The 15,788-nt window shown below is 41.3% G+C and overlaps 1 protein-coding gene across 4 annotated transcripts; it reads left to right on the forward strand.

The window, feature by feature from the left end:
- The first annotated feature begins 9,362 nt into the window (after positions 1-9,362).
- Positions 9,363-15,258, forward strand: LOC109184776 (lipase 1-like). 4 transcript variants are annotated; one of them, XM_019334814.1, is made up of 4 exons: positions 9,363-10,248; positions 12,216-12,308; positions 12,457-12,524; positions 14,975-15,220. In XM_019334814.1, the coding sequence occupies exons 1-4, from the start codon at positions 9,619-9,621 to the stop codon at positions 15,111-15,113; spliced, it is 930 nt and encodes a 309-aa protein (XP_019190359.1). In that variant the 5' UTR covers positions 9,363-9,618; the 3' UTR covers positions 15,114-15,220. The 4 variants fall into 4 exon arrangements, with proteins under 4 accessions (XP_019190359.1, XP_019190360.1, XP_019190361.1 ...); XM_019334815.1 differs by having other exon boundaries at positions 9,364-10,248; positions 12,457-12,559; positions 14,975-15,108; XM_019334813.1 differs by having other exon boundaries at positions 9,366-10,248; positions 12,457-12,542; positions 14,975-15,258.
- Positions 15,259-15,788: the final 530 nt, after the last annotated feature.

The following is a 15,788-nucleotide window of genomic DNA, read 5'->3' on the forward strand; positions in this document are numbered from 1 at the left end:
CAGTTGCCGGAACCCGAGGTACGAATGGCAGCACCGTTCTCCCCAAACATCATGGACGTACCTCTGCCGAGGGACTTCAGGTTACCCGCCATCAAGGCATACACAGGAGCCACTGACCCACGTGTCCACATGACTAGGTACAAGGCTGCTATGGTGATGATTGGGGCAGGGGACGCCATCATGTGCCAAGCGTTCTTGTCCACCCTGGATGGAGCGGCCCAAGATTGGTTCAACACCATCCCGGACGGGTCGATCCAAAATTTTGGAGAGTTGTCCAAAAGCTTTCTGACATACTTTTCCGGTAGCATACAGCGTAAGAAACCGTTCTCTCACCTCTGTGTAGTAAAGCAAGATAGAGGCGAGAGCCTCAAAGACTTCCTGATCAAGTGGAAAAAGGAAGTCAATAATGTCTACGACTTCGACTCCAAGGCGGCGATCCCGATATTGATCCACACCTTGAGATCGGGGTATTTTCACAAGCAGCTGAACGCCCACCACCCCCGTTCGTACGAAGATTTGATGAGGACGGCTAGCCGCTATGCCGAAGCAGAGGACGTCGACAGGAAAAAGAAAGATGAGGAGGACGGCAGGAAAAATGGGAAACCTGGGAAAGCTGGTCCGTCCAGCCAGGCACCACGTTCGAACCACCCGGCCGCAGGGAAGGGCCGGGACCATGAACGACCTCGCCTGGTTCCCCTGCGTAACCTAACTCCTCTTACCCATCCCGTCAGCGTCATCCTAAAACAGGCTGAGGAGATGGGAATAGTCGAGTTCCCACCAGAGTGCATGAAGGTCTCCCCAAAAGGAGACCAAGCAAAGTACTGCAGGTTCCATAGGCAACCCGGACACGACACGGATGAATGTAACGTACTGAAGAGACAAATAGAAGAACTCATCCAGCAGGGCTACTTCCGGCATTTCGTCAAGCGATCCAAGCAGCAACAGCCGCAGCGCGATCCATCAAAAAATCCACCAAAAAATGTCTGGAGGAAGGAGGATGGCGCCGAGCCGTCCACCTCGAACGCCAAGAAAAGAGAACATGACCAGATATCTGAGCAGGATGATAGCGAGAAGGAAACCGAGGTGGCGCCCAAACGACAAAAGAAACACACCATACACTTTATCTATGGTGGACCTGCGGGGGGCGACACACCCACAGAGAGGAAAAAGTGGAGCAGACAGCTGTACGTGGGAGAAGTGGTAAGCCTTCCCAAAGGAAAGAAGCAGAGGCGGGAGGCCATCACTTTCTCTGACGAGGACCTCCCCGAGGGCCCCTTACCCCATCGCAACGCACTTGTGATCAAGATGGATATCAACGATACGGTCGTACATCGCATCTTGGTTGACACGGGAAGCTCGTTTAATGTGATGTACTACGACGCTTTAACCAAGTTAGGGCTACCTAGAGGCCAGCTCAAAGAGGTACGAACTCCACTCTCTGGGTTTACTGGGGATTCGGTGGAAACAGAAGGGTCGGTGACCCTGCCCGTGGAAATAGGCACGAGCCCCAACATTCGCAAGCTGGACATGGAGTTCATCGTGGTAAGACTCACGTGTGCGCACAACATCATACTCGGGAGGCCAACACTGGAGGACCCCAAGGCCATAGTATCAGTGGAACACTTGTGTATGAAGTTCCCCACTCCAAATGGAATAGGAGTCGTCAGAGGTGACCGACGGGCAGCCCGCAGTTGCTACGTGAAGGCATGCAAGAAGATTGGTAGTAAGGACCTACAGGTCCACACGATCGCGGAGAAAATTTTCAAAGAAGAAGAGGCCTGGCCTCGCGCCGAGCCCGTGTCAGAGACGGAAGATATAGTTCTGGATCCCTCCAGACCAGACCGAGTGGTGAAGATCGGCACAGGCTTAAGCCCAGAGCTAAGGGCCCAGATAGTGGATGTAATCCGCCGCTCCCACACGGTGTTCGCATGGGGGCCAGAGGACATGCCAGGCATAGATCGAAGGATCATAACCCACAAGCTCGCAGTCGACCCCAGCGGAAAACCAGTGCATCAGCGAAAAAGGTATATGTCGGCAGAACGAAGAGAGTTCGTGAAAAAGGAGGTGACCGCATTACTCAACGTAGGGCACATCAAGGAGATTTACTACCCACAGTGGCTGAGCAACGTAGTCTTGGCTCCCAAAGGATCAACGTGGAAGATGTGCGTAAACTACACGGACCTCAATAGGGCATGCCCTATGGACCGTTTTCCACTACCCAATATAGATCAATTGGTGGATGAGACGGCAGGGTGTGAACTCATGAGCTTCATGGACGCCTTCCGTGGGTACCATCAGATATCCATGCACGAGGAGGACGCCGAGAAGACCGCCTTCACCACTCCCGAGGGGATATTCTGCTACTTGGTCATGCCGTTCGGATTGAAGAATGCCGGGGCCACATACACTCGCATGGTGGCAAAGCTGTTCAAGACAATACTGGGACGAAATATGGAAGCATACGTGGACGACATGATCGTCAAAAGTCGCAAGGCCACCTCTCATGCCGAGGATCTCAGCGAGGTATTTTCCATTATGAAGAAATTTAATTTGCGCTTGAACCCAAAAAAATGCACCTTCGCCGTTGATGGGGGCAAATTTTTGGGCTTCATGGTCACTAGGAATGACATTGAGCCGAATCCAGAAAAAGTAAGAACTATCCTTGACATGGAGCCTCCGCGGTCCATAAAGGAAGTCCAGAGGCTCAACGGGCGTCTGGCGGCCTTAGGCCGTTTTCTATCTAAATCGGCTGAACGTTCCCTCCCCTTCTTCCAAATCTTGAAAAAGAGTAAAGGGTTCGAGTGGACGCCAGATTGTCAAAAGGCCTTCGAGGAGTTGAAAAAAATACTTGTTGTCCCCGCCCCTGCTTGCAATAAGCCAGAGGCAGGTGAAGCCCTAATTTTGTACTTGGGCGTGTCACAGGGTGCGATCAGCTCCGTGTTGGTCAAAGAAGAAGGAGGGACTCAGCGTCCCATCTACTACGTAAGCAAAACCCTACACGACGCAGAGCTTCGATACAGTGTGTTGGAGAAGACAGTATTTGCCATAGTCACTTCATCAAAAAGGTTGGCTCACTACTTCCAAGCTCACCCCATCCAAGTACTCTCACACCAGCCGTTGGGGAGCTTCCTCTGGAATACTAACAGCTCCGCCAGGATGGCACGGTGGGCCATGCACCTCAGTCAGTTTGACATAGATTTCAAACCAAGGCCCACCATCAAAGGCCAAGCTCTTGCAGACTTTATAGTGGAGTGCACAGCTCGGGAAGTGACGGACCAGGTAGAAACTGAAGATGGAGGGTGGTGGACCTTGTTCACAAACGACTCTTCGAACAGCAAAGGTTGCGGCGGTGGCGTAGTGCTCGTCACTCCGAAGGGGTTCCGCGCCTACTATGCCATCCGATTCCACTTCAAATTATCTAACAATGAGGCCGAGTACGAGGCCCTCCTCAATGGACTGCGATTGGCGGCGGGACTACGAGCTGAGAAGGTCCGAATTCGATGCGATTCCAAGCTGGTAGTCAGCCAGGTGTCTGGGGAGTATGAAGCCAACGAAGGAAGCATGCAGAAATACAGAGACGCGGTGTTGAGAACCCTGCGCGAGTTTGAGGGATACGAGATACACCAGGTACCGAAAAAGCAGAACGCCGACGCCGACATGCTCTCAAAGCTAAGTATCGGAGTCCCCAGCCACATTAGGAAGATCGCTCGACTGGAAGACCTCGAGACTTCAAGTATCGACGTTTCGTGGGTCTTCCCTGTGCAGACTAGGGAGCCATGTTGGATTGATCATATCAAACGATACAAGGCAGATGGCACCCTACCACAAGACGAGGCAGACGCAAAGGTAACGAAGTTACGGGCACCCAGCTACGTTGTCTCGGGCGATAAACTGTACAAACGCTCCTACAACGGCACGTTACTGAGGTGTCTATATCCAGATAAAGCGAAGTTGGTGATAAAAGAAGTCCACGAGGGGGTATGCTCCGAACACCAAGGGGCGTACACCATCGCACACCGCATCATGTTACAAGGGTATTTTTGGCCCAAAATGCTGAGGGACTGCGCCGAGTATACAAAGCGATGTCCCAAGTGCCAAGAATTCCAAGCACTGCCGGGTCGACCTGCGACGAACTACACTCCGGTAAGCATCGCGATTCCTTTTTTGAAATGGGGAATTAACCTGGTAGGGGCCCTTCCCACGGGGACTGGAAGCAGGAAGTACATCATTGTGGCCATCGACTATTTCACGAAATGGGTGGAGGCCGAGCCCCTGGCGAGCATCACCGCAGCAAGGTGCAAAAGGTTTGTCGAGAAAAACATCCTGTATCGTTTCGGTATCCCTCTCCAGGTAATCACAGACAATGGCCGCCAGTTCGAGGCACGAGAATTTTCAGAATTCTTAGCAGGATGGGGCGTTAAGCATAGCCGGGTGGCGGTATCTTATCCTCAGGCAAATGGGCAAGTGGAGAATGCGAATAGAACCATCCTCGACGGCCTCAAGAAAAAGCTAGAAGTGGCTGGCGGAGCCTGGGTGGAGGAACTCGACGGCATCCTCTGGGCCTATCGCACGACACCAAGAAGGGCCACCGGGGAAACCCCGTTCGCACTCGCCTATGGATTCGAAGCTCGGGCCCCGGTGGAAGTAATCATACCTAGTAGAAGGGTGGAGGAGTTCGAGTCAAAACAAAATGAACTCCACCAAAGGGTGGATCTGAACTTTTTGGATGAAAAAAGAGAAGCAGCATTCTGCAAGATGGAGAACTACGGTCGTCAGCTAAAGTCCTACCACGACGCAAAAGTCCGACCCCGGTACTTCCAGGTCGGCGACCTTGTGTTGCGAAGAAGGGAAGCCAGCCAACCCCTTGAAGGGGGAAAATTCGCAAAGAAGTGGGAGGGGCCTTACGCCGTGGAGGAAGTCGTTCGCCCAGGAACATACAAGTTCGCAGGGGGAAGAATGATCGATCGGGTATGGAACTCGGAACATTTGATCAAGTACTTTCCTTAAAAATCCTGTAGTAGCAATCATTGGAAATAGTACTTGGCAATCGCGGTCCGTCCGCTCTACACGCTAAAATTCTTGGAAATAATATCTTACTTTCATGGTCCGTCCATGTTATTTACTAAAACGAATTCGTTATCATCTTTTACGAAATTTTCTGAAATAATATCTCGTTCTCATGGTCCGCCCGTGTTGTAAAAAAAAAAAAAAAAAAAAAAAAAAAAAAAATATATATATATATATATATATATATATATATATATATATATATATATATATATATATATATATATATATATATGCCTCGGCCAAAGGTCGGCCGACAATTTGGCCGAGGCACGCCTCGACCAACGCCGAGTCCGTCTCGGCAAGCAAAAAAAAAAAAAAAATTATAACAACATGTTTATTCCGAAGTAACTAGTTTATTTCGAATATTCTAAAAATAGTAGCAAGTTGTTCAAACACAAAAAGCAAATTGTTCAAAGACATAGCTAGAAAGCAAGGGAAAATCTCAAGACTACGAACTACTCATGATCCGAGAGCTCCTCAATCATAATCTGATCCAGTGGAACATTGGAGACGTTGCTAGTGTCGATGCCGTGAAACTCGTCCACCAAAGAATCCTCACGAGCGTCCGTAACATCATCAGTGGATTCATTCTCAGCATCAGGATCCGGATTCTTCTCTATCACAGGCAAGCTAAGGGACACGGGGTCAAAATTTGGAACCTTCTCCCTCAGCACTGAAAAGATCTCCTGTTGCTTCGTGTACCGCCCAATGTTAAAAGCCACCCGTGCCTCAGCCTCAACCGCCTCTTGACCAGTCCCAGTCTTGAGGAATTCTCGGATAGCCTCAGGAGTGCACATATAGTGCATCGCGTCCTCCCTAAACTCGGCGGAACTCTTGTAGACCTCCACAGCCCGGCCAAGGGCGTCGGCATGGCCAGCACGGGTCCTCACGTGGTCCTCCCGCTCCTTCATGATGGCAAGTTTAGCCGCTCCGTGTTCTTTCATCAGGGCCTCAAGCTCGCCCTCCATCTTGCTTATAGCCTCCGCCCGAGCCAACAGCGCTTGGTGTTCCTTCCTTAACGCCCCGAGCTCGCCTTCCATCTTGCTCAAGGCCCCTTCCCAGATCGATAGCAGGTCCTTGAGGCTCTTGTTGTCCGCGTCCCTAATTTTAACATCCTCAATGAGCGAGTCCGTCACCCGCCGTCGCTGGGCATGAATAATCTGTCCCTCTAGCAGGGCCTGAGAGTAACAAACAGAGTAAGACACACGCCAGGACAGAGAGGGAACATTAAGTATGAAAACGCTAACCTCAAAAATGTGTCTGAGATAACGCTCTTGCAGCATGTTGACATCCATGGCGACAAGGTGTTCCAAGTCCGCAGGAGGAGCGATACGAGCAGCATACTCAACCGCATCAAGGCTCTTATTTATCAACGACGCTCCGGGTGACACGTCCATGCCCAGTCGGATCAAGTTGGTCCGAACACGCGAGCCAGACTCATTGGAAGTATCTCCTTGCACCTCGGGGGGTTGAGGGGAAAAGGTAACGGCCGTGGGTGTGCGAGTCGGTGGAGGCTGCGTCACCCCCTCGGCAACCTTGGCTGGAGTAGGCGTACGCACCCTCTCGGCGACCTTGGTTGGGGTAGGCGTACGCTCAACGACCTTGGATGGGGTCGGCGTGCGTGCTGGCGGAGGCGGCATCACCTCCGTGGCCTCGGCTTGACTCTTCTTTCCTTTCTCCACCTTGCTCTTCTTAGAGGGGGGATCCGGTCGCGACAAGTATCGGCTAGTTCTCGAAGATGAAGACATGGTACCTGCAATAAAAAGAAGACAAGTTAGAGTTAGTGGTTGACGAATAAATACTGAGTGGTAACTGAAGAGTACCCGTGGGTGAAAAAACAGCCGGATGAGCCCTCACGAAGCCTAAGCCCGCGAGCTTCCACTCGGTAGTATAATCAACGATCGATAAAAGACCATCCCCCAGTAAATCATCTACATCTCGGCGGAGGGAGGGACTCATGTCAAGAGTAGGAGGGCAACGTAAATGGGATCCCCACGTAACACGAAAGGGAAACGGACAACCCACAAGGGTGACAAAGACATATTTGGGTTTCCAATCCTTGTTATAAGTAGGACGGTCCTCAAAGAGTTTGAAATGCGGCCTGCTCGAAATCATGACGAATCCCTTACCCTCCTGAGAAGCCCTACCAACTATGAAAAGAGCCTGGAAAAGATCTAGCGTGGGTTCTATCCCTTTGTCCTTACATATAGCAAGAAAGCCCGCAATTACCTGGTGACTATTGGGAACAAGCTGGCCGGGGGCTATCTCATAGTGGTTCATAAAATCTACCACAAACCTATGGAGGGGAAACCGCAGCCCAACCTGTAGCGACAGAAGGTGGACCCCAAAATACTTATCCAGGGGTGGGTCGGTGATATTACCCCGAGGGTCAGGAGGGAGAGTCAGGACTAAGGAGACCTCTAATATCATCCCAATCTCGTTCCCCTAATTGAGGCTGTATGGACAAGACAAGGGACTTATCAAGAACAGAATAGGAGGCCTTGCGTTTTTTCTTCTTTTTCATTTGGGGCTTAGGTGTAGGCGAGTCGGCAACAAACGGAAGAGGGGGAAAATTTTCAAAAAGAGGGGAATCATCAAGAAGGTATTCCTCATCAAAATCAAGTTCTCCAACATCAATCAAGGGAGTGACATCCATTATGAAGCAAAAGACACTAATCTCACCTCGGTTACAGATAAGCTCGCAAGACTTGGGTACAAAAACTGCCTGTCAGGAAAAGAGCGTGTCAAAAAAAAAATGGCTCCAAAAAAAAAAAAATGGCTGAGGCCGCGCCTCAGCCAAGGCCGAGGCACACGCCTCGGCCTCTTGGTCGAGGCCGTGCCTCAGCCAAGGCCGAAGCACACGCCTCGGCCCCCTGGTCGAGGCGACACCTCGGCCACAGGCCGATTCAAAAAAAAAAAATTCATATATATTAAATACAGACGTATACTCATATATACATAAATACATTGTAAAATAAATTGCAAAATAATAAGGACAGCGGAGACTTACAGAGCTGTGGCAGAAAGTTGTTGAAGAAGTGCTCTCAAACTGCTCAGAGAGACAGGGGTTTATATTGGAGAGGAGCTTGAGATAAAAAAGTTAAGTGAAGCAGGAAAGGATTGGGAAAGCACAAATCAGGAATTTGGAAGACAAGTTAGGGATTTGGAAAACAAAACCAAATATCCTAAATCAAGCAGAATTCTACACAAGATCAAATAAAATATCCTAAATCAAGAGGATCCTACACAAGATCAAAATAGATTCAGCTTTACTCCCAAGTCAACTCAAACACATCAGGAGTAGGGGGGGACTGGTGACAGGATAATAGGGCTGGCACCCGACCCGGATCATAAATGGGCATCTGACTCAGCATCGTTTGGGAACCCAACGGGCAGAACTCCAACGGTTAGGAATCCCAACAGGTGTCACCTTACTGTCATTGAAACCAGCATTGAAGCCCCCATTGATGAGAGAGAATTAAAGGCTAGGCTCCCCATTTATGTCCCATGTTGTTACCGTTAAGACTCTAAGTATAAATGGGGCTCTCCTCACTAGACAAGGACACACTGTACTTTCCATACTGAAACTAAGGCAATACAACTATTGTCACTTTCTTATTCGTTACTTTATAATATATTTCCGGTAACATATTTACCGTCAACTAGGTTTACATATTTAGTTGTTAAAAATTTCATATTTATGTGTCAAGTTTGCATAGTGAAGTTAATGATAATTACAAAAATGTCACCATGTTTTTTGTTTTTTAAATTTGATCATATTCATCAAATTTTTATAGATGTAAAGCTGAGATTGATTCTTATTTCTCTCCTATAATACCGTTCTCATAGAATTTGCGTTTTTGACCACAAACACAAGTCCTAATAAAGTTTTTCTTAAAATTGCACAAGTTTTAAAAATTGTCTATTTTTGCCCACTCTCAATTTTTGCCCTTTCAATCAATAGCCCCCTCTTCGAAACCCACAATAATGCAATCTATTGTATTGTTATCTTGTACATTGTATTTACTTTGTTATATACTTACAAATTCTTTCTAAATTTTCATTTTTCTTCTAAGTTATCAACGTCATTAAATAAAATACCTTGTATAGGTAATTACTTTTTTTATATACATTTACGATTTTATATTTTTTTATTTCCTTATAATGTATTAATTATTTTATTTGTATTAATTTTTAATATTTTTAAAATTGAGCAATGCAATATTATATTTGACTAGTACAAGAACAAAAGCGTTGTTTGGTAAACAATATTTCCGCCCAGACCAGAAAAGCTCCAACCAGGAAATGGACCAATGTTTCTGGAATTCTGGTTTCACGCACTTTCCTAACTCTTAAACCTTTAAATGACTTATTTACCCTCTAACTTCTTCTATATTTTCATTCCACTCCCCCACTCCACTCTCCTCTTAGCTTTAACGCTATATGCTTCTGTGATTCTGAGCTCTCTCTCTCTCTCACACACACACACAGTCTCTCTCTCTCACACACTAAAACGTGTGTGTGTGAGAAAATCTAAGAATTTCAGTGATGGTTAAGTGCTTCAGCTTAACAGCTTCGAAGAACCGGTGCCTGAGGTCCACTTTCAGTGGGTCGGGGCTCCGATCCACCGTCACGGACCTCGGCGACGGCACCGTCATGCACTGCTGGGTGCCGAAGACGCGGAGGTCGACCCGACCCGACCTGGTGCTCCTCCACGGGTTCGGAGCGAACTCGATGTGGCAGTGGGGGGACACGGTCCGGATCCTGTCGCCGCACTTCAACATATACGTGCCGGACCTGGTGTTCTTCGGGGAGTCCTACTCGACCCGACCCGAGAGGTCCGACGCGTTCCAGGCGCAGTGCGTGAAACGCGCGCTGGAGGCGAACTCGGTGGCCGGGAAAATAAGCGTCGCCGGGCTGAGCTACGGCGGGTTCGTGGCCTACAGCCTGGCAGCCCAGTTCGGAGACAGCGTGGAGAAAGTGGTGATATGCTGCGCCGGGGTGTGTTTGGAGGACAAGGACCTGAAGGAGGGGCTGTTTCCGGTGGCCACTGTGGATGAGGCGGCCGACATTCTGCTGCCGCAGACGGCGGAGAAGATGAGGGAGCTTATGCGATACACCTTCGTTAAACCGCCGGCCAAAGTGTTGCCGTCTTGTTTGCTCACCGACTTCATAGACGTAAGTCCTTCCTATGCTGTCCTGTTTCTAAATAGGCAAATAAGTTAACCTTATATAAGTTGCTCTGAATATAGTAATTTTGTTATGTTTCATTTTTTGAATCAATTTTGTTATGTTTAGTCATAAATTTTTAAATTGATCATTCACAGTTATTATTAATCGTGATCCAAATTAATTAATTTAATCTTTAAATTGTTTAAAATTTCATCTATTAAATTATTCGATAATCAAAATGACGAAATTTTAGTATTGTTTCATGTTGTTTGATTTACTATTCATTAATTAAATTGACTATTTTTTTATTTTCTTATTATTTTAAATTTTTTTAAAGAAAAATATTATTTTAAATTTAGTTTGTTGTGTTTAATAATACATTTAATATAATTTCTTAAACATATAAATTTTATATGTTAATGCTTAATTAAATATTATAAAAGAATTGAATTGAAATGGGATGGAGGAAATAATATCCTTAATAGTTATTGCAAATGTTTAAATAAATGAATATAAAGTGTAGTTTTAGTGAATTTAAGGACAACCGGTATAATTAATGAAAAGTTAATTAGTTTGGTTAGCGTGAATGACTGTACACTCAAATATTGAGAGTTCAAAATTTTATCTCGTATAAAATATTAATATTGTTAATACTTTACTTTTCAATTAGACCAACTCAATACAAATGAAAATTAGTTTGAGTATAATACGATTTTAAAAGCCTCGAGACCTCACCTATAGTTAGGATAAAAAAAAAAAAAAAAAATTTGTAAATCTTGTAAAATTTTGGGAAGGTGGATAAAGTAGGTAGCTTGTTTTCTCTTTATAATAAAAAGATTTCATCATTGTACGAATCAAAAGTGAGCATTCATACACCAATGTGAGACAAAGTTTGTTCGTGATGCCATTTGGATCAAATCCAACACATTATTATTACTTTTAATAAAATAAAATATATTTATCTGTCAGCGTGGATTTGACGTGCACCATTCAATTTTTCTGTACCTTTCGTTCTAAAATTCTAGAACAACATTTCTATCATTTTGGTCCATACTACAGATCACGTGACTAAATTTGTAATTCACAAACTAAATTTACATCAGTGTCATTTTTTTTCCCCTTTTTGGGACAATTTCTATTTAATATTGTGTTTTTCATTTTTGGTACTATATTCAAGATATAAATTAATGGTTGATTGGTTGGTTGCATTCCTTTTCAATATAGTAAATTTAGATTTGGATCTTATCTTTAAAAATTACAATCTTTTAACATTTATAATATGTTTATGTTTTTATAAATAAAAACAAATGATAGTATGTTAAGAGATCTATGATAAGTAAATTGTTAAATTTAATTTTCATTTTATATAGATGTGAATTATTTCAAAAAAAGGGATAATGCAAATAGGTAATATTTAGAGGCCATGTCTATATCTTCTTGCTTTTTAACTTCATGTTCATTGAGTGGGATCACTAATGCATGATATACTAATTGTGCAACTTCAATTTCTACAAAAATTAATAAATAACCAAAACAACATAGTGTACATGATTTCACTGTACTAGTATATATGCAATTTAAGTACACATAGACTTAGCTCATTGCTTCAGTAAGCAGTATTTAGGCCTTTAGGGTAAGAGACCAAGATTTTCGAAACTAGGCAGCGACAGTGCGGGGATTATGCCGTGTGCATTTAGTCTTGTCTGCTAAGCCACTGAGTTATCGTGATTTACATCCTTCTAAATATTTTGTCGGTCGAAGGTGTGGGCCTAGGGGTTGGGTTACTAAAATGTATTAGACCAATGTAAGAGGGTGGGCTAATTTACATGACCAATAAATATTGAAGTACTAATGATTAATTTAATACTTCTTATTATTATGAGTTTTACTATATGTGCATCGAATTCTTACTCTCTTAATTTTACTCTTTGATGTTACGGACACTGATAAGCTATGGGTGGGTGGGTATGCAGGAAATGTTCACAGAATATGTAGAGGAGAAGAAAGAGTTGCTTCGTGCAATTGCTACTAACAGGAAGCTGTGTGAGCTTCCAAAGATCACTCAGGTTGGTTATATATATATATATATATATATATATATATATATATATATATTCCTTTTAACTTAGTATTATATTATATTATATTTATAATTTTGTGGGTTTGAGTGAAATAATAATTAAAAAGTTTCCACATTTGTGGGGTTGGGTGCAGCCAACTCTGATATTATGGGGAGATCAGGACAAGATATTTCCAATACAACTTGCTCACAGATTGAAAAGGTTCCTTTCTGGATCTGGGTTAGTTGGACCGACGGATGGACGTCTTTAATTTCTTGCTGTTCTTCATATAATCATATTTATTATTCATTAATTGGTGATTTCAATGCATTCTCTTGCCATGCCAACATACATTGCTTTTTCACCTTTTTTTTTGGGGGAGGGGGGTTTCATCATTTTAGGCAAAAATTTGTGTGAGATAGTTTTACAATGATCATTGTCTATAAGATAGGTCGGATCAAGATGAAAATGTAATATTTATACTAGAAAATGTAGTACTAATCAGGAATATAAAGTGTTTATTACTTTAAAGAAAAATGTAAAATTTTTACATTTTGATTTAAAAGTATTAGAGTTTTTTTCTTAAAAGTATTACAATTTTTCTTACAAGTATCAAACATTTTATAAGTATCAAACATGTAATAGAGTCAGTAGCATTAAAAAAATATTTTATTCTTGATTAGTATTGCATTTTCATCTTGACTCGACCTGTCTCATAGGAGAGTCACTTTTCATTTTAACGGCAAATTATTCTGTGGACTCAAGTCCACCTTGTAAAGTGGACCGATCCAAAAATATACAATTTACATACTGAATGTTCACAATTTACATATTAAATGTTTACAATTCAAATTGTGAAAATTCAGTATGTAAATTTGGTATTTTAGACTCAGGTCAGATCCACTTTGCAAGGTGGACTCGGATCCCTAGTATAAGTGCTGTATTTTAACTATTTAGGCTTTTGATAAAACAATTAAGTTAAAACAGGGTTTAGCAAAGGGATAAATTCTTTAAACTAAAAGTCAAAGTCTTTAAAAAGTTACATGAACACAGAGTTTCAATTTGGAAGTGTTTAGCAAATAGCTGTTATCGAATTGGGTTAACGGATTTGATTACTTGATAGTATTAGTTGGTTGTAGAAAGATGTTTAGTAAATTTGTTGTTAGTTAATAGTTAATTACATGCGAAATGACCTTTAAGGGTCTAATTTATTTTCTCAGAAAGCTTATTGAAAAAGTTGTTTTGATCAATTTTTTAAATTTTAACATTTGGAAAAAAGTTGCTTTGATCAGTTTTTTAAATTTTAACATTTTGAATCAATAAATTGTTACGCTAATTAACCAAACACTCATATTGACTGTTGAACCAAGTCAAATAGCTAATAGTAATCAACCAAGCCAAAATTTATTGAGGGTAAAATTGCCTTTTATATAATCCATAGTCCGTATATCATATGAAATCCCTTCATTGCCCACACTTTCTTTCCAATCTGCGATATCCCTTCCCACTTTTTTTTTTTCTTTTCATTTTAACTCAAATGTTTAAGTTGTTTATTTGATGAAAAATAATGTGGAAATAAGGTTATATATATATATATATATATATATATATATATATATATATATATATATTAAATGATCTTTAATTGATATTTATTATTATTATGATTGTTCTTATAAAATTTATTTATTAAAGAGTATTATTTATTAAATTTAATTTTTATATAATTAATATATATTTTATAATAAAATATATATGCATAGTACTCTCTCTCTCTTTCTATTTGTAAATGTTATTAATTCACAACTAATTTTATTAAACATTTTCTGTTAGCAATTAATATTATCAATAGATACATACAACCAACTAATAGTTAACACAATTCAATTCACTGACTACTAATTGCCAAACAAGTCATTATATATGAAAATTCACATTTTTTTTATATAAAAACTTTTTGAAAATTAGAATTCAAAATTGTCATATATTAATAAATTAATACAATTCAATTCACCGACTATAGTGCTTATCACCCAAGTTTGCTAGAGGTTAGAATTTGAAAAAATGGTTAGAGCAGTCCATTATTTTAATCACTTTTCAGAAACCTATTTAATAGGAAAATTATTGCATTGACCGTGGTCCAGACAACTGTGTCGATAACAATGCTATTATGATGTTAACAAATAAATTATTTTTTGTGTGTGTGTTAAAATAATGAATATTTTAAAATAAAATAATGAATTTTATGAGTTAAAATAATAAAATTTCTGGTGTAAGATAATGTATTTTATGAGTTATAATAATTACTTTATGTACTAGAGTAATGTATTATATGAGTCAAAATAATGTACTTTGTATGTTTTTAGACCGTAGACCACGGTTCACACAATAATGATTTTATTTAATATTTGCGAAGAATGATTTTATTTAATATTTGGGAAGAATGCATTGTGTGTCCTAGTGCACGTATAACAATTGATTAAAGTGGCTTCAATTTCTACATATTATGCGCATGTAGTTAATATATTATGTGCATTTTAATTTATTAAGACACATAATTTTTTAACTGCAAACATATACTCCGTAATATATTAACTGTAGACTCATAATCTGAATGTCATTTTTTAGATCAAAGTCCACAATAAGAATGTAATTTTTATTTTGAATTCCAGGCATCTGGGAGAAAGTGCTCAATTAGTGGTGATCAAGAACACAGGCCATGCCTTCATCTATGAGAAATCTAAGGAGTTTCACAAGCACTTGAAAGCCTTCCTCTTGGAGACTACCAACAAAAACATCACCACTACCTAGACTACATTACATAACATATTCATCTCTTGTCCTAGATTCATTTATATGACCATGACAAAAACTTCAACCTTTTCTTTCTTTTTCTGGTAACTTGTAACACAATTGCCCTTAAATGGGTGTGTTTAAAAATCAAGAAAATGACTTCTGAAAAATGATTTATTTTTCAAAAAACATTTTCTTTTCTAGTGTTTAGTTGCATTTCAAAAAACTGTCTTGATGTATTTTGATTCATTTTCCAAAATAATGAGCAGAATTATATAATTAAACATTGATTTCATAAAAAAAAAATCAGTGTTATTTATATAAAAAAAATTTAAAAAAGAACAATGGTAAATGGATTCATTAAAAAAAAAAAAAATAGAAGCCAAAAACCAGATCTAGTTTCCAACGGAAACCAAAAAACTGGTTTCCGATGAAAATCAGATTATTTAGTTTCCGTCAAGAACCAATCTTCTCAACAGAAACCATTGATATGGGTTCGTCAAAAGATAGAGCATAAAACTTGTTTCTGATGAAAACCAGATTATTTAGTTTCCGTCAAGAACCAATCTTCTCAACGGAAACCACTGATATGGGTTCATCCGAAGATGGAGCATGTAAGATGAAAAATGACTTCCCCCAATAAAAGGGCAAAGTCATTTTCCAAAAAATTGACTTTATTTTACTTTGACCAGA

This window comes from Ipomoea nil, unplaced genomic scaffold (genome assembly GCF_001879475.1).
Source record: "Ipomoea nil cultivar Tokyo-kokei standard unplaced genomic scaffold, Asagao_1.1 scaffold1286, whole genome shotgun sequence".
Classification (NCBI taxonomy): Eukaryota; Viridiplantae; Streptophyta; class Magnoliopsida; order Solanales; family Convolvulaceae; genus Ipomoea; species Ipomoea nil.

Bases quoted from the DNA above. Each gene is read 5' to 3' on its own strand.
- LOC109184776 (XM_019334813.1), top strand. From the start codon at position 9,619: ATGGTTAAGTGCTTCAGCTTAACAGCTTCGAAGAACCGGTGCCTGAGG. The intron at 10,249-12,215 runs GTAAGTCCTTCC...GTGGGTATGCAG, and splicing joins TGCTCACCGACTTCATAGAC to GAAATGTTCACAGAATATGT. The intron at 12,543-14,974 runs GTTAGTTGGACC...TTTGAATTCCAG, and splicing joins AGGTTCCTTTCTGGATCTGG to GCATCTGGGAGAAAGTGCTC.